At 28.1% G+C, this 22,578-nt stretch overlaps 4 protein-coding genes across 8 annotated transcripts in view; 2 read left to right on the top strand and 2 right to left on the bottom strand.

Annotated features, from left to right (window-relative positions):
- LOC111040640 (protein Wnt-5b-like) overlaps positions 1-2,575 on the top strand; it is a 62,431-nt gene extending 59,856 nt beyond the window's left edge. Inside the window, exon 7 of the mRNA XM_022324613.1 lies at positions 2,001-2,575. Coding sequence (XP_022180305.1) covers positions 2,001-2,188 — 188 coding nt within the window. The 3' untranslated portion in view covers positions 2,189-2,575. The remainder of the gene's footprint in view (positions 1-2,000) is intronic.
- LOC111040636 (DNA ligase 4) lies at positions 97-10,534 on the bottom strand. Of its 5 annotated transcripts, none has more exons than XM_022324607.1 (18): positions 10,408-10,534; positions 7,466-7,634; positions 7,238-7,395; positions 6,731-6,885; positions 6,462-6,637; positions 6,175-6,398; positions 5,592-5,749; positions 5,342-5,534; positions 5,111-5,237; positions 4,945-5,056; positions 4,571-4,764; positions 4,361-4,498; positions 4,036-4,282; positions 3,688-3,962; positions 3,486-3,605; positions 2,914-3,038; positions 2,746-2,844; positions 97-269 (listed from the first exon to the last, which is right to left on the bottom strand). In XM_022324607.1, coding segments are annotated over exons 2-18 (2,667 nt in total). In that variant the 5' UTR covers positions 7,631-7,634; positions 10,408-10,534; the 3' UTR covers positions 97-268. The 5 variants fall into 5 exon arrangements, with proteins under 5 accessions (XP_022180299.1, XP_022180300.1, XP_022180302.1 ...); XM_022324608.1 differs by having other exon boundaries at positions 97-264; XM_022324610.1 differs by having other exon boundaries at positions 2,746-2,841.
- LOC111040637 (general transcription factor 3C polypeptide 3) lies at positions 7,751-10,408 on the bottom strand. The gene has a single exon (XM_022324611.1). The coding sequence runs from the start codon at positions 10,369-10,371 to the stop codon at positions 7,861-7,863; it is 2,511 nt and encodes an 836-aa protein (XP_022180303.1). The 5' UTR covers positions 10,372-10,408; the 3' UTR covers positions 7,751-7,860.
- A 125-nt stretch (positions 10,535-10,659) lies between the features above and the next one.
- On the top strand, positions 10,660-18,559 carry LOC111040639. The gene is made up of 7 exons (XM_022324612.1): positions 10,660-10,880; positions 10,939-11,073; positions 16,191-16,497; positions 16,562-16,831; positions 16,893-17,120; positions 17,639-17,837; positions 18,052-18,559. Exons 2-7 carry the CDS (start codon positions 11,001-11,003, stop codon positions 18,544-18,546), a joined length of 1,572 nt encoding a protein of 523 aa, XP_022180304.1. The 5' UTR covers positions 10,660-10,880; positions 10,939-11,000; the 3' UTR covers positions 18,547-18,559.
- The last annotated feature ends 4,019 nt before the right edge of the window (positions 18,560-22,578 follow it).

Here is a 22,578-nt window from a genome sequence, read left to right as displayed (position 1 = left end):
ATGCATTTTCTAGCAACTTAAAAAAAAAACTATCTGCAAAAAAAAGTTGATCATAAAGACGTAATTAAAAATTAAAATGCTTAGGCTATAGGCATGGTATTGCATATATATTTTGTTAGCATTGTGTACTTATTAACGTGGTTTTCATACTTTAAGCTCTGCAGTGCTCCTCGGCGCCGATAAAAATCTTTAATATTGGTATAATATATTGACTTATGATTTGGTTTATATTAAGAGTTTGAATTAAATTGACATGGTTGTGATCTAATCTACAATAAAATAACAATTAATAATACAAATAAATACAACACAACAATTTCAACAACTTAGTCTAAATTTTTTTGTGTTAGTGCATTTTTTTTTTTTTTTAGTTATTTCTATGTCTTTTAACCGTGTAATAACATACTATTATAATAACTGGTCGTATTTAGTGGCATTTAGTTGAGTCCCTGATGTTTTATTTATTTATTATAGTAAACTAATTTATGTCGGGACCTAAAACGAAATGTCATCATTTAAAATTGTTTTTTCTAATTTTTTTATCTAACGTTTCATTCAAACCGATATCATCCACTATTCCAGTATACCTCTGAGGTATCTATTTTCAAAATCATTTAGAAGTACAATTTTAATGCATCTATTACACGTGTAGATAAGTATAAACTCACCCCTCTCCCACCACCTATGTCATGCACTCATGCCACTGAACGTTTTAGTAGTATAATATATTATTATAGATTCTTAAGTGCTTGTGTTTACGACTATTATGCTCTCAGACTCAATAGCCAATAAGCCATCGCATTATTATTATATATAGCTCGAGACTTCCTCAAGATTTCGACCACATCGTATATTATAATAATATTGTGTTATGAGTTATGATGACTATAGAAGTGTGTGTTTTGTAATCGATAATGATAAATAATTGTGCTCTCAACCACAATTCCCCATCGAAAACAAACATTCTCGTTCTCATGAATCATGATTGATGTGTGATTTTCGTTCGTTATGGTAAGTTGCGGTGCATTATTAGTTATTACCTACTCTTCTCTAATAACGATGAACGACTGATATGATAATATAGTGAGTATTGAGTAGTGACACGTATTTTATGATCAGGTACATATCCTCTTGCAGGGTCAAAAAGCTCACGAACCTAAGTATTTTATGTCTTGTGTTGACATGTAGTCATAATATCAAAATTTATTGGGCCAATGCTTAATAAAAAAAAAACCATTCTTTAACAATTCTGTTAAACATTTGAGTGAATTAGTTCCATCATGAGACGTATTAAATAAACAATTGATCAGGCAAAAATAACATTATTTAACAGTGTCATAAACTCACAAGTCATAAATAGAGTTGGAATTTATATGTAATATAAAATCAAAAATGTTTTAATCATTGGTAAGCATAACAATGGTAAACCATATAAGATATAACTAATAGTGTTTCACATTTTTCAAATTAAAACTACAATGCTTTGGTCTAAACACTGACTTATATCTAGGGTTTTAAAATGTCATGACATTTATTTTCTACAACTACACACTTACAGTATTTTTAAGATTAATAATGTCAAAGTATAATTTATTACTAAACCACCAACATTTATGAAATTGACTAATAATTTTAATTTTCAGTATTAGGAAATTAGAAATTTACGAAATAATAAGTAAAATGAAAGTGAACACTTTACAAATTATGTAAAATACAATATATCTTATTTTATTGCAAATCATGTGAAACAAATCTATCATTCATTTCAATTAATTTATAATACTTTAGTTTTAGTAAATATATATATTTACTATTCACATCAAAATTCCAACCCCAGTCATAAGTGTCAACAATTATTTTAGAAATAGAAATAATTCAAATCAATTCCATTATATATGTTTCATTGGTATTAAAAATTCTAAAACTATACTTTTTTTTAAATCTAATTTATGTGTTTCATACAATATATATTTATATATATTATATTTTTTATTTTTCAGGTACTCATGGTCGAGAATGCAATCGTACATCACATGGAATGGATGGTTGCAGTTTGCTATGTTGTGGTAGGGGCTACAATACACAACGATTGGTCACACGCGAAAAATGCGAATGCAAATTTCATTGGTGCTGTTATGTGCAGTGCAAGACATGTATCCGTAATGCTGAAGTGCATACGTGTAAATAAAGTAAAAAAACAAAAGAAAGAAAAAGAATATTTAAGAATTGAACATTAGATCTCAAAATATAAACTTTTGACTTCCTCCCTTATCCCACTTACCTATAATTTAATGATGTGTTTTTGATTTTCCTTGTCTTTTAATACAAACAATCATTACACAAAGCCCATATCCCAGGCCTACCTATTTATTTATCAAAGTACAGATTTATTTTGTTTTTTTTATGTTACAGACTATTTTGGAAAATGTAAATATTAAAAATTAATATTTTAACAGTAACAATTATAATTATATATTTATGAAGGCTGTTTTGTTTCAATGGACTGAGACAAATTAGCTAATAAAGTAGACTATTTATGTTTAAGGATGATGATTTTTTTATTTATTTATAATTTTAGTAAGTTTGAGTGAAAACTAAACAAGAATGTAATTAACAAAAAAAAACCCGTTTTTTTATAGTATAGATATATTATTATAAATGTAGTAGTTTATATTATAGAGAGTTGTGCACAAATTGGAATAAGAAAATTAATAAATATCACAAATCAATTTTTTTTTTGTCTACCATTTTATTTTTTGTGTGATCCAGTTCTCATCAACAATTTCAAATGCTTGGTTCCGCTCTCTTTTCATGGTTTGATATTTACAGGCATTATTTTTACTACTAAAATAACAGGAAGAATATTAAGGTTTAACAGATATTAAAAAATTAGATAATAAGTTATAAACATACCTTGAATGAATAACAACATGAGTAGTATTGCTATCAATATTTTTACAGACTTTGCCTCCATTAAATTTAAATATCAGCATTTCCAACACTGTATTTGTGTGGAAATTTCTGACAGGTAAATTTTCCTGAAATATGTTCAATAATATGTTTTTAAATTTTATAAAAAAAACATACAAATTTATTATGGTAGTTGTGATAAGAATCCTAAAAAAAAAAATTACTCTGAATGAAAATATTCTAAAGTTGGATAAATTTGTTGATTTAATTTTTACCTGTAACCTAACTATTTACACTTTATAGTTATTTAATAAATGCATAGAAAAAATTGAACAACAAACAATTATTGATAAATACAGTTTTAGGTATATATAAAATATAAGTTTCTGTTATATCCACCAAAATAATAATTGCTAAGCAATACTTAGACTAAGACATCTGAAATATAGTTCTTACAAAAAAATGGATAAAACATTGATACCTTTAAGCTCTTATTTTTTTTTTAATCTGTTTACACATTTAAAAATTATTATTGGGGCGACTTTTTGTAGGAAAATACTGTTTGTTAAACTTACTAAATTTAAATCATCAAAATATACTTGGCATTTTTCAAAAATTTTGAAACATTGTTCTTCGTTAAAGAGTTCATTTTGGAATTCCAAAAAAGCATCAACTTCTGTGTTGACCAAATCGTCCTGTACAAACCAGTTATCAGTTATATAATTTGATTATTGAATACTATAACACCAAAATAAAATAATGATAATTGATGTATACATCTAGTTCTACTCGATCCATTGCACGGCGTAGTGTTTCAACAGTAGCTAATTCTGTATAACTGTCACCATACTGATCAAATTTTTCATCCATTAATAGTTGGTGTTCCTTGGATAAAAATAAAACATTCTCGGGAGTCCAATTAAGAAATTCAGTATCAATAAAACATGACAATATCCATTTTGTACTTATTATACTATATTTGCCTGATAATTTTATTGCATGGGCCTTACTATGTTTGATGTTGTCGGTAAGAACACAAAAAGTATCATTGCCTAATAACAAGAAAATTACATTTCATTAAATGTTTTGTACTAAGTACTTAATAAATATTAATGTTTCTTTTACCAGGGTTTTGTACAACTCTACCACCATATTCAAGAATCTTTTTTTCGATTTCACTCTTGTTCAATGTTTCACTATCATTGAGGACACAGAATTCTTTGTCTTCAAACATATTATTAATACATTTTACATCTCTTAGATTTGGGCCTTGAAATTTCTTATCAACGGTTAATGTCACACGGGATTTTTTAACTTTACCTGGATAATTTGTTTCACCAGTATGTGAAGTATATAACTTTCCCTCTGTTTGCTATAAGGGTAACAAAATATATTGAATTAGCAAACATGATTATCGTTTATTATTTCTGTAATAGTTAAATTAACAAACCCTGAGTATAGACTCAAATTCCTTAACCGTCAGACAGTCATGCCAAGGTTTGTCGTAACGAACTCTTTCAATTCGTGGAAAACGTAATGTTATTTTACTTTTAAAAGTGTGGCTTGGCATAATTTCTGTTGCCTTTACCTGTGCACAAAATGTACATCTTAAATATTTCAAACACTTATTATATCTGATAAGCAAAAATGTTCTCTTCACCTGTACAATAACCGATGATTCAGGTTCAATCCAAAGATCTGGCTTTTCTTTACCCCACTCAATGTTTGGTGGCATCACTCCAGGATAAACTCTTTTCCAGTGAGGAGACAAGCTCCTTGATAAATCCGCTAGTTCTTCTGTTGAAAATCCTGAACTAACTCGACTGATAGCAGAACATTTAAATGATTCATCATCTAAAAATTGTGTTTACCGTATACAATTATACAAATGGTGAGAACTATAGAAAATGGGACAGAATACAGAGACTGGGTTTTAAAAACTAGGTGGTGATTTTCAAAAAAGTATCAGAAAAGAAAGTCATTTTGAAGAAGGTAAAAATTGAGTTTGTATAACCAAAATTTAGGATGTATTACCTTTCTCCAAAAGCCCCATAAGGAAATGGCTCACCACACCTCGTTTTTTACCTTCCCCATAGTATCCACCAATAATTAAAAGGTCTAATTCAATGAGCGCACCATCTGTATACTAAAACATGATAAAATTAGTAACTGTATACTGATTAAAATAAACATTTCTTACTTCTGGTTTAATTTTATACCATCCTGCATTTCGTGAATTTGGCTTGTAAATTGATAACGGATCTTTGACTACAATGCCCTCTTCATGGTTATCAATTGCATCATTGAGATATTTCATTAATTCATTTCTAAAATGTTTTAAATAAGATTTATACACATTAATATTTAAATAATACCATTGGTTATGTATAATAATATTTACAATCAATGAAAATACTTTTAAATTCATTACTTTGTTGCTTTATGTCGCGTGGTGTGTACAAAAATCCCTTCTAATGGTTCAAATATTGTATTTAAAATATCTAACCGTTTTTCCAATGGATAGTTTGTAATTACTTGATCGTTATAATAGAGAATATCAAATACACAAAAACATGGTTGGTGTGTATTCCCTATTCTTAATTTTTTTACATCAATATTCATGGCTAAAATAATAATAATAATAATACTATTTGTTGTAATTAATAATTTTAGTATCTTACCTTTAGTAGAAAATGATTTGTACTTAGTGTTAAAACACATCATCTCACCATCTAAAATGCAATTCCTTACATCAGATTTAAATTGTTTTGCTAATACTGGGCTCAGAACACCATGAACATCATTACAGCCATAAGTATCTGTATAATCATTGCCTCTTCTATAAAAATAAAAAAATAGTTTAAATAAGAAAAGATAACTAATACAGTAACACCTATATACATTATTGCAGTGGTTTTCAAATTAGGTACCGGGTCACACCAGTGTGCTGCGAGTCTCCACTAAGTGTATAGCGGTTTTTCCATAAATTACCGATTGCATTGAATTATGATATAAGAAAACACTTTTTTTTGTAAATAAATTTAATAACTAATTACTAATACAATGCAATGTTAATAATAAATATTTGTTAGACCATCAATCACACATTTCTAATTAAATGTATACATAATTATAATTAATGTAAAACAATCTTGTTCATCTAAAAAAAGTCAGTGTGCCGTGAAAATTTTTTGAAGTATACGGTGTGCCGTGTAAAATAAAAATTTGAAAACCACTGCATTATTGAGACATTTACTAACATACCTTGAAAAATATTTAAAAAGGTTTTTTTCTTTGGACCAATGAAGTTGAAATCTTTCACCATCCAATTTAATGTCAACAAATAATTCATCATTCTTAATTGTCTTAAGTATTTTACAATCATCAGTAATTTCACAGCGCTGACTTAGCATTGGGCAAAAAGGTTCAAATAAATTAACAGATATCTCATGTAAAACCACTGATGGGTTATTAAGCATTTTGCATACCTAAATTAATTACACATTTATTATATACTTATTCTACAATTTTACACACTAATATCATATTACTTTTGTTAAATCATTGCAAACTTCATACAAATCGTTGGCATCATTATGATATGCTTTTAATATTTTTGTATGCGCAATACCCAAGCGCATATCTTTTAATAATAGACGAATCAACCATTTTTGCTCATTAGCACTGAGTTTTAATACCATTAATTGTAAAATGTGTTCCACTTCCCCTAATTTATATATAATATAATTTAAATGTTTAACTGTTATAAGTTTATAAGCAACATTTTATTTATGTTGTGAAATAGTGAAATATAAACTACTTGATTCATTGGTAGCATGTTTCATGGCTATTTCGTCCAATAAGTGATTAACATCACCAATAGTCATTGAACCATCGGCTTCAAATCGACTTCGTATTATCCAATACAGGGTTTCAGCAAAGTCTCCAGCTGTAGACCCAGAAACTTTTGGCACCCTGCATGAGTATTAATATTATTATTATTTTAAAGGACTATTTATCAACATTTCAGTATATTTGGGACATTTATAATTGAACCACCTATTTGAGATACAACGTAAGTCAATAAGAGATAATTCGGAGAAAACAAGAAAATACTGTTTTTACACTACCAGTGATACATGGTTATTTCTTTTTTATACTGATTATTTACAGTGGTAAAATTAAATATTTTATTTTGCAAATGTTTACACATGGTCCGTCTATTATTTGATAACACATTCCACTCAATATCTCAATTTGTGACATTTTGTGACTTATGTCATTTCTCAAATAGATAGTTCAATTATAATCATAGTAAATTACATGCCTGAAATTCAAAAGCTTTTGAGCATCTGGACTGTCTTTTGCAAGGCATAATATTTTTACATACAACTTTCCTAACGCAGCTTCTTTAACACCATACGCACCCCTTTGTTTGTCTGATACAGGTAACAGTAATCTTAACGCTGGATAAAATGTATCTTCCTAAACATATTGTATTTTCTATTAATGTATAAATGGAATAAGATATTTTATCTAGAATCAGCTAACTTACTATATTTAAGTTGTCACTTTTCCCAATTGACCCTCGACATTTGCTAATGAATTTTTCAAGAATGAGGACTTTCTTTTCGTTTTTAGCATTATAAATGTCGTCACATACTCGACAAAATAATTCAAATGGTATTTTGTTGCAAGGTTTACTGATTGTAGAAGCCATGATTCTAACAAATATGATCAAAATTAACATTTTAACAGCTATTTTATTGTATGTATATTATACATACTAAACAATAAACTATAAAAATAAATAAATACATTTAAAGTTAAATATAAAAACTATTTACAATTTACAATAAAACAACACTTTATTCATTAAATATCACAAATTAAACATTAATTTAAATGATTGAAAGATTAGGAATGTTTAGAAAATCAGTAAAAAATTAATCAAACTTGCACTTGACTAATATACATCAATGCAACATCAACATTTCCAGAGTCCAGATAAATCAAATGCAAATTATAAGCTGCAGCATGTTTTAAACAATTATCTTCGCTAAATGGTTTGGTTTCCAAAACTAATTTATAGTAATGCAAGGATTTTGCTACCATACCAACTTGATGATATGCTCTAGCAATGTTGAAATAACATTCCTGTTCATGTTCAACACCTCTGTGTTCTTTATACTTCATTAAGAATCCAATGCTCTGAAGCGCTAAACTGTATCTATCTGCACCAACCTTAAATGTGCACAGTCTGAGAATAATCACTCCAAGCATGAAGCAGAGCTGACTTTTGTCATCTAGTTTACTCAGTAGTTCAGTATACCTCGAAAATAACAGTTGATAATTATATGCATCATTGAATACATTGGTGTCTAGTAAATTAAGAGCAATATTATCTGGATACTTGGCAGCAAGTCGAAAAATGAATTTTGCTTGTTTTTTGGCAGAACACTTTTTCATAAGGAAACAAAATAAATTAGAAATCTGTGGTGCTTGGGGATACTTTAATAACAAGTATCTGGTCAACATGAAACCTAGTTTGTACGCTCGAACTTTGTATGCAAATTTAATAGCATTCAAAACGATTTGATGATTGTAGTTTACTAATACAGTGGAGTTCATTGCTGAAAGCAGCAACTTTAAACCTTTGTAGTAGACATTTTTCTCAATGCACTTCAAACAAATAGTATACATAATGTTCCATTCTTCTTCAGCACTTGGTAGTGGATTAATGGTCAAGATATTATCATGTTGATAACCATACACTTCTTTTTTCATCGTTAATAAAGTATCGTGTCTATTTTCTACATTATGTATTGCCAACATAGATTTAACTTCTCTTAACGAGTGCACAGGTAAACAGTGACGAGAAAACATCAAATTGGCCGCTTTCCAACACTTATCAAACATATCATCTTTATCATATGATGCCAAGACATATTCATACAACAATCTACAGTCTAGATTTTCAATTTCAGTCTGAAATAATACTTTAAAACTTTGTTCTATTCTGTTTAACTTTTTCAATGACATATATAAATCAAATTTAACTTTTAACTGTTGTGGGTCAACATCCAGTAGCTTGTTATAGTTGTCAATAGCTTGTTCTAGATGTCCTAAAGTTTTTAAACATTCAGAATACTTAATTTTCAGTGCATGCTGATCAAACATCTCATTTTCACAGTTAATTAATCGCTCTAGAAATATAATTGCATGTTTATGCTGATTGGCCTCAAACAAGATATTAGCAACATCTAAATGAAATTTGTTCACATCCGTCATATTAAAAACCGGTTCATAAATTGGTGGTAATATAGAAAAGGCTTCAAGTTGTACCAAAATGTCAATGAGTTTGACTCTTACTAACATTGGCATAGTAATAGGAGCCTTACATTCTACAATATCTGTTATAGATGTTTCATTACTCACATCAACTACAAACTCAAGATTATAATGATCGTACAATAATTCTAAACATTTTTTAAAATTTTTAGTTTTAACAAGATAATCTAAACATGTAGCAAAATCGTAAGGTTTTATGTCATCTGGAAACAAACTAAACACATGTATCAATATATTTGATGCACGTTCATAATTTTTGTTTTTGACAAAGTTGTCAATTAGTAATTTAGATAAAGTAGTAATTGAATCTTTTTGATCAGGTCGTAATTTACGTAATAAACGATCATATTCATTCATGGCACTTTTCGCTGTACCCAGTTGTTCTAATATTGATGCTCTTTTAATATGTAAGTCTAAATTACGCCTATCTTTTTGTATGGCTTTTGTCAAACAAAAATCTGTTAAAGGCAACATGTTATTTGACTCGCATGTTTCACCTAATAGAACCCAATCTTCAGACGTTACACTACTTAAACTGTTACCAATTACAGCTGTTTCTAAACTTTTCTTCATGTTTCCCATTTGTTCATAGATATCAGACAATGTGAAAAAAGGTTCAGATGCATTTGGACACTCTTTCAATATATTCACACAAATTTTAATGGCCATGTTATAGTTTTTTCTTAACATAAACATTTTAGCTTGACCAATGAGACCTCTCAAGGCTAATGGAATTTTTCCCATTTGTCTTGAGCGGGGCCCTTCAACAACCGTGTCGTCATCTTTGTCGTCCAATTTTGTATTCTTGATTTGAGAGTTTTTTATTTTATCATCAACAGGTTCGGCATTTAAGTCTTGGTGTAAATCGTGGCTTTCTATGGTATTTCCATCCAAATTGTAAACGATAGCCAATTCTTCATTTTCAGACGTACCGTCAGGTACTTCGATTTTAGTTTCTATAGTGGGTGTTTCGATTTCTTGAACATCCAAAAAGTCGAATATGTCGTCTTCAGGTATGTTATCGTCTTTAAATTCGTCCATAATGACGTCTGGTGTACCTTCGTCCAAGACGATCTCCATATCCTCGATATTCAACAAAGTTTCTGCCATATTAAACAAAATACAAAACAAATATTGAAAACTTACCAAGTCGGACGACAGACGATTATCGGACTATTGTTGTAAAGTTTTTTTCTGATTTTAGTTATTTAAAATGTAAACAAACACTTTTGATGGCATTGGTTTATTGTTTGTCATTCTTATCAGTTAATCGCTGTTATCGCATCACATACCGAGTGAAACGTAGGAACGGTAATGGCAGTAAGAAAAACGACATATAACTGTCGTCGTTTTTGTTTGGTAGTTTAGTGAGTTTGGTGTATGAAGTCATAACCGTATAATGGGTATATAAGGTATTAAAGTATACAACAGATTTCAATTTCAAGTTAGACAAGTTTCAACTGTAAGTTGTCTGTTAAAAGTCGTTGCTCTTTATGCAGTACTTGTTTATGCCTGCGTGGTGAGGACCTTGATCTATGATTTAGATACGAATCTATATCATGATAAATGTCCATTTAGTAATCGACGTTCGGTGACAGTGTGACACGTTATTGAAGACGGTAAAAATAACAAATTTGTGTCGTTTAATAATTTAAAATGTATTTGTATAACCTTTAGATACTGTAAATTCTTGATTAGTTTTAAATTTGTGCAATTATTATGTTTGAAATACGACTGCTATGACGAAAGATACAAACATGTCAGCGGTAGATGAAGAATCCTTATTCTCGGATGAAGAACTGTTTGCCAATGGTAAGAACGCTTTTTTTTATACTTACAAATTTAATAAATTTGTTTTCATATGTATTTCCTAGTAATGTTTATTTTGCAAATTTTAAGTGCTTTCCTTACCAATACTCCAATGTCAGTTTTCCTATTTGCTTACAATTGTATAATTATTACCTTTCCCCCACATAATTTTCGTGTCGTTGGGTATCCTCTCCACCTACCAAAGCAAATGTAAAATTTATTTTATTTTTATTGTACTTAATAATTAATACTATATGTATAAATTAGAATCACCGATATTAAACATAATATGTATATGGCATTTATATTTACACCAAACATACACTTATTGGCCAAAATAACAGTGAACAATTATGGTTCTTTCCTTATAGAAACTCTTGAACTATAGACACTAATATTTAAACAAGAGTGAAAAGAGGTGTTTGGGTTAACAGTGGTTCAATTTGTGTTGGCTAACAGATTATTATACAATGCCACATCCATAAGTTTAATATCAATGATTGAAACATCACTGGTTGACTCGATCTTCATCTATAGAATTAGGTACAGATAGAAGGGCAGAACAAATAATTAATCAGAATGTGAATTCATGACAAAATAGATTAGTACAATAGTACCTATATCAGCAACTTCATGGTACACATCTTAGTGGTATACTCTATGTATCATAGTTCTCCATCTTATCTGATGGAAAACTAAAAGTGCATATATAGTATCAAAGTAGTGGAGTTGTAAGACTAAAGTAAACTTTTTCAGACCTAATTATTTCGTCATTGTTAGAATAATTGATTTACAACTTCGGTAGGAATTAATCATATTTTGAATATATGATTATTTTTATTTATTTTTAATATAAAAAAATGAGATCAGAATCTTTATTATTGTAACAGCGATTTCCTACGAAAAGTGTCTTCAACTATTAAAGCTTTTAATTTATGAAATTTAAAATAAATCTAAATTTTTATACCTTTTGATTATACTAACTCTTAATTTTTGTGTGATACAGATTATCTATGTTTGTTTGTTGGCTTTTTACCTTATTTAAATTTGTCTGCAACGTATGAAATTTTTAGTTATATTTTACATAAATATTAAGTACCTAAAACACATTAAGGCTGGTTTTCACAATGTCTGGTTAAGTGACGGTTAAAGCTAACCTGCTGATAACAGATTTTATTAATGTTAGTTTAGTGTCCGTTATTTTTAGCTGGACATTGTATGAACGACCCCAAGTTATTATTAAAATACAAATACAAGTACAGATAATGTACTTAATTTTAATTTTGGTAATAGGTCAATTCACTCTAATATTAAAGCTTACAATACAATATTAGTTCTGCTGAATTAGCCATGTTGCATTTAGATCAGAGAGACAAAATAAATATTGTGCTGTCAATCACTTAGTACTAAATTATAATAATACTAAACTGTGAATTTTCAATCTGATTATTTACAGTTTAAAAATGTTTTCTATATTATACATTAAAAAAATAATTTTATTAAATTTGTTGTCATGTTAAATATACAAAGTTCTGTTTTTCTACAAGTTTTTTTTTTTAAATAAGTTAATTTTCAATATAAATATCATATACAAATTGTTATTTTGTGCATACTTAAGCACATGGGAGAAAGACTTCTTTTTCAGGAATTTTATTATATAAGTCAGGGGCGACAAACATTTTTTAGCTAATGCGCTATAATCTGCTGTTTTTGAGTGATCAAGGTATTAAATAAATTTGCAATCAAAGATTTTAAGAATATTTTTATATGATCTTGAAATACAAGCAGCACCATTTTCATCCATCAATGTATTTCCGTTTGATTTGATGTGATTCATCATCACTGAAGATAAACTTTCACAACTATTTATTGATTTTTGATCCTATATTCCGGCCGGAATAAGAACATACCTTGTCGTGCAGGCGGCAACCGGTTCCCCTCCACCGCCTTGTCATTTAACCAATTTTTTCAGCCAATCAGAGCCTACCTGCGCTCTACAAACTGTTATGGTCCGCCGCCCGGGTACATTCTTACTCTGGCCGAAGTAGAGTAGGTATTGATTGAATCACTTTTTAAAGCATAAAATATGTTTAAACATGAATTCCAAACTTTCAACACCTTGTAATTAGTAACTTTATTATAGATAAAAAAGAATTTCCTGTTCCCGTTTACTTTTATTAAACGCAAGATTTTAACAATAAAATAAAAATAGTTTCGTATATTCTTAAAATATTGTAAATATACTCATTTCATACGTTCACCACCACTGATATAGATAATATCAAAGCAACTTTAAACCAAACATTAAGGTTTGGGTATACACATTATTTAATATTTACAAATAATTTATCTTAATTTATTTTAGTTTTTCTAAATGACAATTCTAATTATTTTTAAGAGCAAAATATCTATCTACCAATATTTCAGAGTATGATACATGCTTATTTAATAAAATAAATCCTGACAAATAAACAAAATTATATTTTAAAACTATGTATTGCATTATATGTTTTCATTGGAAATTGTACTACGTTATTACTTTATAATAGTTAATAAAGTATAGGTAATGCACTATATTTTCACTAGTCATTGATCATATATTCACATATTTAGTACCTATTAATTATTAATAGGTACCTATTAATTTTCTCCTAGATATATTTGGTATATTGAGAATCACTTATGGCTAATCTTAATTACCCAACTGATTTTTATTTGTGTAAGTAGGTTACCTATAATATATTTTTAAACACTAAAGTATAAATACAAGATTTTTAGTATGATTATCAATAATATTAAGTAGTTTAAAATGGTGAAATGTATATAAATTAGACTAACTAATGATTTGTTAATTATAATGACTTACATTAAATACAAAATATCATTAATATAATGATAGTAATAATATTAATGATGAATTCAATGTTTATAGTATGTACTTAATGTATTGCTATAATTTATTATGAATTGAAATCGAGAAAAGATTTTATAAAGGTGCATTTTGAACTTGGGTATAATTATAGGATCCCTTTAAATTGTAACAATTCAATAAGAAACATTTATAACATAATATCCCAATATTTTCATTTCTTCCTCCCACTAGTACAGTGGAATCTTGCTGATCTCAACTTGGTGGGACTGGGTTAAATGAAATGACTTTTAATGAATCTAGGAAAAAAAGCCCCGTACCAACTAAATACATTTTTTTTTTTTTTGATTTGCATGATTAAATATAATCATAATATAATTATAACATTTATCCATGTAACACTTCTTTAACATATCCATAACCATTAATATAATATTATAAAATAATAGTTTAATAATTTGTATTAACTTTTGTAAGTAGTTTTATGTCATAATAATATTTAATAAGCTAATACGCCTAACATTAATCAATTAATGTTAACAATTGTTTTTTATTAATTATTAAATTATTATTATTTTAATTAAAAATTATCACAACAACTATTTGAACGAAAAAACCACATTTTTAACTATAAAATGTTGTAGATACTAAGATAGAGTTTACATTAAAATATAATACCTTCATCATTTTTAAGATAAAGTCAAATGTCAATTACTTTTATTACTATATACTTAAATCTCTTATATTTCAAATGTATGTTTATACCTTTTTTTTTTTATTAACATAAGACATTCCTAGCCTAAGGCTATCTAAATCTAGGGATATTTACAGTTTACAATAATAGTTTTAACATTATAACGTGATAATTAAAATGATTTTTATAAGTACTAAGGATAAGTTACATAGGTAATAAAATGGGTGCTATTACAAGTATTATTTTTTAACAAATGTTATTTTAATACAATTTAGAATTTAGAATTTAATTAATTGGAATATGGTATGGATGATCGGAAGATAGTGTGTTAATTAAGAAGTGGGAGTGATGAGGAGTGGAAATTTATTTATTAGGGATGTTAAAGCAGCTAGGAGGGGGTTTAGTATTAATTTTAGCTCGTTAATGAGATTTGTGACGATTTGGAGAAGTTGATCGAATGGTAGTATGTTTATACCTAAATAGTTTATATTATTATGATATAAAAGTATATAAAAATTATATATTATATATATGGTTATAGATCCCTATATAAAAAGAGTATAGATGAATAATGATACATTTTAAAAATTAAAAATGATAAAATGTACACTAAAATAAAAAAGTGTTATGTATTTTTTTGGTACAGTGCTTTTTTTCCGATTACTTTTTTAAAATAGTTCTAAAACAAGATTTAGGTGGGTTAGGTATTTTAGTAAAATAGTTTTAGTTTAATATTATCAACTATCAATAATTTACATATAGATAATAATTGATGTTAATATGAATACATATTTTATATAGTATGTATTTATGTGTATGTATACAGTTATACATACATAATATAAATGATTGATTCGGATAGAATTAGCCGGATGTCTGGACTAGCGAAGACCAAATTAGCGAGATTCTACTGTAGGTAAATTTTATGTTTGTTTAATTGTATTGTATACAATTAATTTTTTTTATCTAATTATGAATTATAAAACAAATTCATTTATGAACAGTTTTCACTTTTAATATTGTTAGGTTAGGCGAAATCTATGATTAACTAAAGTTTATGCAGCTTACATATTTAAATTAATATAAACTATTTCAAACCTATTATAAATTATTTACACTTAGGTATGAGTATTAATATATGATAAGAATAATTATAAATATATGGTACTGAAAGATTGAAATTACAAATGTGGGTAGGATGTCCTCTTAATCTTACAAAGATTACAATTTCAATTAATGTATAATTTAAAATCTAAATGTATCAATTTTAAATTATAGCGGTTATTTATATCAACTTGAATCAGTTTATCATAAAGTTGTTTGTATTATTAGTTTTAAAATATTAATTTAGTCGTAATTCCATGATAATTCCTATTGTATTGAGGGTTTAAATTATTCTTATACTTTTCCTTTTGAACTTTTTATTTGAATGTAAATGCAACAAAGTACATAACAAAACAAGTTTTGAATACATGAATTATTTTATATGTGTATTTCTGTCAGTGTGGAGATCATTAAAATGTATATCATAATAGTTTTTATTTTTTTTATTTTTAGATGCAAATGATTGTGTTGTAAAATTAACGAGTTCAGTTAGTTATGAAGACGAGTATCAGTCTTTATTATTTCAAAACAGAGATCGTATAATATCTAAATTAAAGAATGATTTATCCAATGTTTTACCTCCTCCACCAACAGTAACTACTTGTCGACTGAGTGTAAATGATATACTAGATAGATGGTATCAACACGAAAAATCAAATTTTCTTACCAAGAAACCTGAAACCAAAGAGTTAAAAAATATTGACCGCGCAATTAATTGGCAATGGCCAGAGGTATCTAATGTCCAGTGTTTTGATGTTTAGTAAGTAAAATATGAAAAAAATCTAAAATCAATACCTTTTTTAAAAATTGTGTTATTATTACAGCTATAACATTGATAACAAATCGGCAGAAATGGCATTATTGGAAACTAAGTACCAACAAAGGTATGTTTCAAACGAGACAAAATCTCTTATGAACACAGGATTGACGCCACAGCCTAAAAAAGAACGGGGATTAGTCATTCAACAAGTTAAGCCTGTTGAACAAAATATACGACTAATTCGGAGAAAACCGGTCTCAAAACCTCAAATATTAGCAGAGACTAAAGCAAAATTAGCTCTTATTGAAAACAAACGTCGAATTTTAGTGCCAGGGTAAGAATAAAATAATAATTTATTGACGTATACAATTTTTTAATTTTTATTATTTTTAAAGAAAACTGAAAAGGGAAAATATAAAACCACTAGAAAAAAGTTATCTTGAAAATCGAAATGGCAATGATAGAAGATCAATTAGTCATAAAAGAGCACTGTTTCAAAGTCCTGAAATGAATTGTTCTAGAAAACGTGTGTGTTATAGTCAAAATCCAAATTCTGAAGAGTCATCTCCACTTAGTGCTCTTTCAATTTGTAGTGATACGTCCAATACTACACCTGTTAAAAGGTAATAATTTATAAAACTGTTTGAAATATAAGATATTTTTAACATTGAATTTAAGAAACAAAATGTAATAAACAAATAACTAAAGTAATGGAAAAATATACACATTTGTAGTATAGAAAATAGATGACATAATTATATTAATAATAATGATGTCAATGGCAGTAATAATTAAATAGTCCGCTTCAAATGAAGTGGTGGTTGGTTACTTCTCCCACCGTAAGGCATTTTACAGCGGGTACCACACATTTATTTGGTGCTCTATACTTTTAGGAGTCCTGTTTTTAAATGTGAACATTATCTACAAGTTACCATTTAGACACTTAGCCCCGAGATCACCAACTGCCATTTCTTTTGATGCAGATTATATAATAATACTTCTGTTAATCATATGTATCTAAGATAATAGATTTAAATTTTATTATGGTTACCTACTATATTATTACACAATATGAATAACTGCGTGTTTATTTAATGTTGACAAATTATTTAAAAAAAATATTTATTTAATATTTTTATAGATGGAGTGCTGCTCCTTTCAGTGCAAAATTATTTGGTGATGACCAAGAGGATAAACAAAAATCTAATATTACTAGAACAGAGCCAGTCAAAAAATGCCAAAGAGTATTGAAATTTTTTAATAATTCAGAATCAGCAACTCCAAAAAATTTGTTCAATACAAAACCAAATCAAAAAGAACTTAGCAAACTTCATAAACAGGTATTTATATTTTGTTATTACGATTTTGTTGTAATTATAAACTTTGGTACTACATTTCTTTTAAAGCTGTTTACCGAAATTTGTTGCTTCTTATTTATGCTTTTTAGTATATACGTTTTATGAAAATTGATTTCTCTCTTTTATGATTTTTAAAATTCCTTGAAGATTGTAACTGGTTTACTGTAACACAAGTTAATAAAAAAAATTGTTTCAGAAATTATTATGGGCTGTTTCGGAAGTGTTAAAAGGTTGTGGTGTCGATAGTCATCACAAGCAATTTCGACCATTTCTTCAACAATTATTCAAAGTATGTTCTAAACAATGGTTGCAGAAGACAGGTTCTGAAATAAAAACAAGCACTAGCGAAGCGATGCGTGCTCTAGTGATGAAGCACAAGAGTACAGTATTAAAATTAAAATCAAACTCTCCGAAACATAAAGATAATGTTGTTACATCTAAACAAAAGTCTGTGGCAGATGTAAAAAAAGTATTGTTTACAGATAACACACCAAAAACAAAAAGTTCAACCATTAAAAATGTAGTTATCAGCGAAGAAATCAATGATTTCTCATTGTATCTAGATATTAAAAAATTACCCTGTAACAAAAATACTGAAGACCTACCAAGTAGGCCAAATTCTTCTACTTCTGACTATTGTTCTAATTTGGATATTGATTCCAAAGATTCGGAAGGAATCTTTGCTGGTTAACATTTTTATTCAATGATTAGGTACATTTATTTTTCTTTTTGACTACAGAAACAAAAGTACTATTTTTCAGACAACAGAATGTGAATGTTAGTATCCATTTTCTTTTGTTTTGTTTTCATTATTTTATGGTTCATTAAATTCCCTGATTTAAGTTCTATATTATCTATATTTAATTTTTATTTTTTTCTTCTAGTGTTAAGAAGGTTTATTCAATTTAATGATTAGTTGCTAATTTTTTGTTTCTAAAATTAATACTTGAATTCTTTGATGTTACATGTAATCATATACTTATTTTTTTTAAGGAATGACTGAAGTATATTTTGTTTTCTGTACTATTTACGCAGATCTCTTAAACTGTAAACTAATGTATTTAAATTTAAGTATTTAAAATTTAGTTAATTAAATACAATTTGCATTTAACTATAAAAGGTAAAAATAAGTAAATAAGAGTTAATGATTATCGTCTCATTTATAGTAAATTTAATGATTTTTACTATATTATTTAATACAATTTAGGTATATAATATAGGGTTTTATTTAACTATAGTTATTTTGGTTTTTAAATGTTGTTATCATTTTGATATTATTGAATACTTATGATTGATTCTATTTTGTGTAATAGTATGCTTAACCAAGTGCATACCTAGCTGGTTGGTTTTCTAGAAGTAAATTGTTATTGAAAAATAAAAATGCATGTTTAATTTTAAAGATCAAAGGAAATTTTTTTAAGGTAATGAAAAACATGATGCATATTTCTTGTTGTAAAATCAATTTTAAAGTTTTTAATTCTTACGCAATTGTTAAAAATTAGATTTCTAAAATAATAAATTGTTTTTATATTATTTATTTATTTTATTTATTTATATGTATGAACGGGCTATAAGCCCAATAGTACAACACAATTAGTAGTAAAGAATATGAATATTATAACAATAAATAGGTAAACGCCAAACAATACGGCGATTATAAACAAATAAAAATTAAACAAAGGTAAAAACAGTTATAAGTAATAACAGATTAAGTACTAAAATTATATCATATGGTGTTATTATTTGACTTACAATGTATATTGTATACTAAATATTATAAAATTGTATTATTCTTGTTAGTTATGATTTTTAAATGATGGTTGACCCAGTGGCATAGTTAGGAATTTGTCCTGGGGGGGAGGGGGAGGATTTATGTTTTCTTACCATACCTATTTATTGATTATTAGATTTTAAGCGGAGCGATGAATGTATTAATTTCATAATGATTTGTGTGTGTGTTTTTTTTGTGTCTATCATCACCTTTTGGGGCTCTTTAAATTATGATTTTCTTTAAACGCATCTGATAAGCATCTAATATACTAAACTACTAAGTAATATTGTAGGCTTACAGACCGTTTTCGCTCACAGTTGATTTTTCGTATACAACAATTTTAAATAACAATTTTTATCGATTACTTGTATACTAACAAACTATCTTTGAAATCTAGATAATTTAGATTAAAATGTTTTCAGAATATTACCATATATGACCCATATAGAATATAGATTCCATCATATTTTAGATTTATTATTTTAGATAGATATTTCAGGATTTAGGTAAATACCATTTAGTTGTAGCTAAGCTTACAGATGTTAATTTTCTTTAAGTGAGTAAGACCAAACACAGTCGTTCTGTATATAGAAGTGACGCGATCAGTATCTAATTAATTTTACTTGGAAAATTTTAAAAAATATATTAATAGATTAATATGATTTTATTAAAGTGTTGTATTGGTTTTTATTGCTGTTAGTACGAACATGATTTCATAACATATATTTCATATTTGCTCCCTTTGAAAAATGTTTAATAACGCACTACTACTACTCGTGAACTTGGACCTGCTGCATTCAAATTCAATGATTGTCTTTGCAAGTTTAAAAACAACAATAATAATACAGCCGCACGCTCGTTCGGGATCGAAGCAAGTAGGTGGTCGAATTCCACTTTATGACATACAGTAGCAAATAGCAATCGTTTGTAATGACGTTCAAGGGGCAAGGAAAATAGGTCACAATTACCGTTAAAATTTAACGTAGTATACTTATACCTATGCATTTTTCCGGGTCCTTTACTTTAAGTTCATAAAACTCGATTTGTCACTACAACCGTTGTCATTGTAAACGATTTCTATAGTATTTTTTTTATTTTTAACCATTAACAGTATTAATTCGTTGAATTCTAATGTAATTGTCCCAAGCCTTCGAGTACTAGTAGTGCGTTATAAAATATTTTACATGTGTCATAAGAAAAATAAAGTTAACCTGCACCGGCCATTAACGTTATTGGCTAAATGCATAGGTAATTATCGTTATAAACAATATGTGCTCGATGTTTGCATCCTTCATTTCTTCCAAGAGCAATTTATTTGAAAGTTATGTTGAGAGTAGGTGCTGTTGAAGTGAATCGCAAAAATATAATACAGTTCTACTGACGAATACTAACATTAACTATTCATCACTTGGCATGTCGCATGTACGATGGCATTAGACACTAGGTGCCCACCATGTGTAGTAAAATTGTACAATTGAAAATAATGTTTATCTTGCCTTCAAGCTCTCGAGGTATTCTAAATAAATAATGCAGTTATTCAAATCAAATTACAAAATTCTCCTCTTATAATCAGTATCAGACACTTAACCGAGAATCAAACTTTGGCATTTTACTTTTTCGGGTACCCGCGGCCATACCGGAAAAGTGGGTAACGAATTCGTCAACAAACTCGACAATTAATTTACTGCATCCATCGATTAGCCTTCTCGGTTTATTATGATTCCAGGGTCTGACTTCATCCCTAACCAAATGGGTTTACATGACCAATTTGTCACTGAAACAGTGGGGAACTTTAACACCTCATTTCGCTACGTCTTGGTACTCGTTATCGTTGTATGTAATCACTAATTGTATTTGTTTTGCTAGAAAAATTGTATATTATTTGTACTATATGCTCAATTATTATGCTATTATATTGGTATATTGAATATTGAATATTGTTTTGGCCAGTGGCGGATTCAACATTTTTTTTTGGAGGGGGGAGCTCCTAAAAAAATTACTTTAAGCCATAGATACATTATAATATCCTAGTTGTCGTGTTCTTAAAAATATGAAATAAATGGTTATTAAGGGAATGTTATATATTTAATATGGTTGGATTAGGATTCGTTTATGTTAATTAGGTACTTAAAATAATTTTACTATAATATATTTTAATTCTATTATTTTGAAATAACTGTTGGAGAGGTCTGGGGGGCGGGGCGACGCATCTAGCCCCCCTGGATCCACCGCTGGTTTTGGCCACGTTCGGGTGTTCGTACCAACATATCGTTGGTCGCCACACAAAAGGATTCAATATCAATAAAAATCTATCGGGAATCCTGGGAAATCCATTTCATAGATTTTTAAAATATGATATTTAAATATGAAGAATAACTAATAAGCACACTAAATTATTGAATTATTCCAAGTTCTAACTGCAGATAATAGATAATCGATTGGTTCGAAAAAACACACAGTAATAACCAAGATAGGTACCTACCTAAGGTACTAAGATATCAGATAAGTATAGTATATCTGTTATAAAACAATATAATATAACAGTCATTCTCATTTTACTATATTATAATTATAAATTATAACCGAATATTATACAGGAACTTCGTATCCACCTAATATATTAAACACGACTGTTTGTACCTTTAAATATTTGGCCGCCAAGCGCCCCTAAACACGGCATCGCTGCCCGTAATATTATACTGGAAATTATCATTTTACGATTTCATCCGCTCGCACATTATAATAATATATTATTATTATTATTATTATTATTATTATTTATTACGTGCACATCCGTATAGCTATATGTATGTGGGTACTTCGCAGTGCGTATGCGTTTTATAACGTCCGAGTTTTCAATACCGTTTTGCATATTTCCGGGCGGCGCGTGTTTGGGGCGGGGGCGAGAATGCTCTCCGGCAAATCGTCGGGGGGGGGGGGGGGGGGGTTTTT

Source organism: Myzus persicae, unplaced genomic scaffold (assembly GCF_001856785.1).
Source record: "Myzus persicae strain clone G006 unplaced genomic scaffold, MPER_G0061.0, whole genome shotgun sequence".
NCBI lineage: Eukaryota > Metazoa > Arthropoda > Insecta > Hemiptera > Aphididae > Myzus > Myzus persicae.
The sequence above is the reverse complement of the archived record's forward strand: the minus strand, read 5'-3'. Positions and strand labels throughout refer to the sequence as shown.

Coding starts and splice junctions, on each gene's coding strand:
- LOC111040639 (XM_022324612.1), top strand. CDS start 11,001: ATGACGAAAGATACAAACATGTCAGCGGTAGATGAAGAATCCTTATTC. Junction 11,074..16,190: donor TGAAGAACTGTTTGCCAATG/GTAAGAACGCTT, acceptor TTTTATTTTTAG/ATGCAAATGATTGTGTTGTA. Junction 17,838..18,051: donor TTAGCAAACTTCATAAACAG/GTATTTATATTT, acceptor AAATTGTTTCAG/AAATTATTATGGGCTGTTTC.
- LOC111040637 (XM_022324611.1), bottom strand. CDS start 10,371: ATGGCAGAAACTTTGTTGAATATCGAGGATATGGAGATCGTCTTGGAC.
- LOC111040636 (XM_022324606.1), bottom strand. CDS start 7,630: ATGGCTTCTACAATCAGTAAACCTTGCAACAAAATACCATTTGAATTA. Junction 6,638..6,730: donor ACATGCTACCAATGAATCAA/GTAGTTTATATT, acceptor TATATAAATTAG/GGGAAGTGGAACACATTTTA. Junction 2,845..2,913: donor CATGTTGTTATTCATTCAAG/GTATGTTTATAA, acceptor CTGTTATTTTAG/TAGTAAAAATAATGCCTGTA.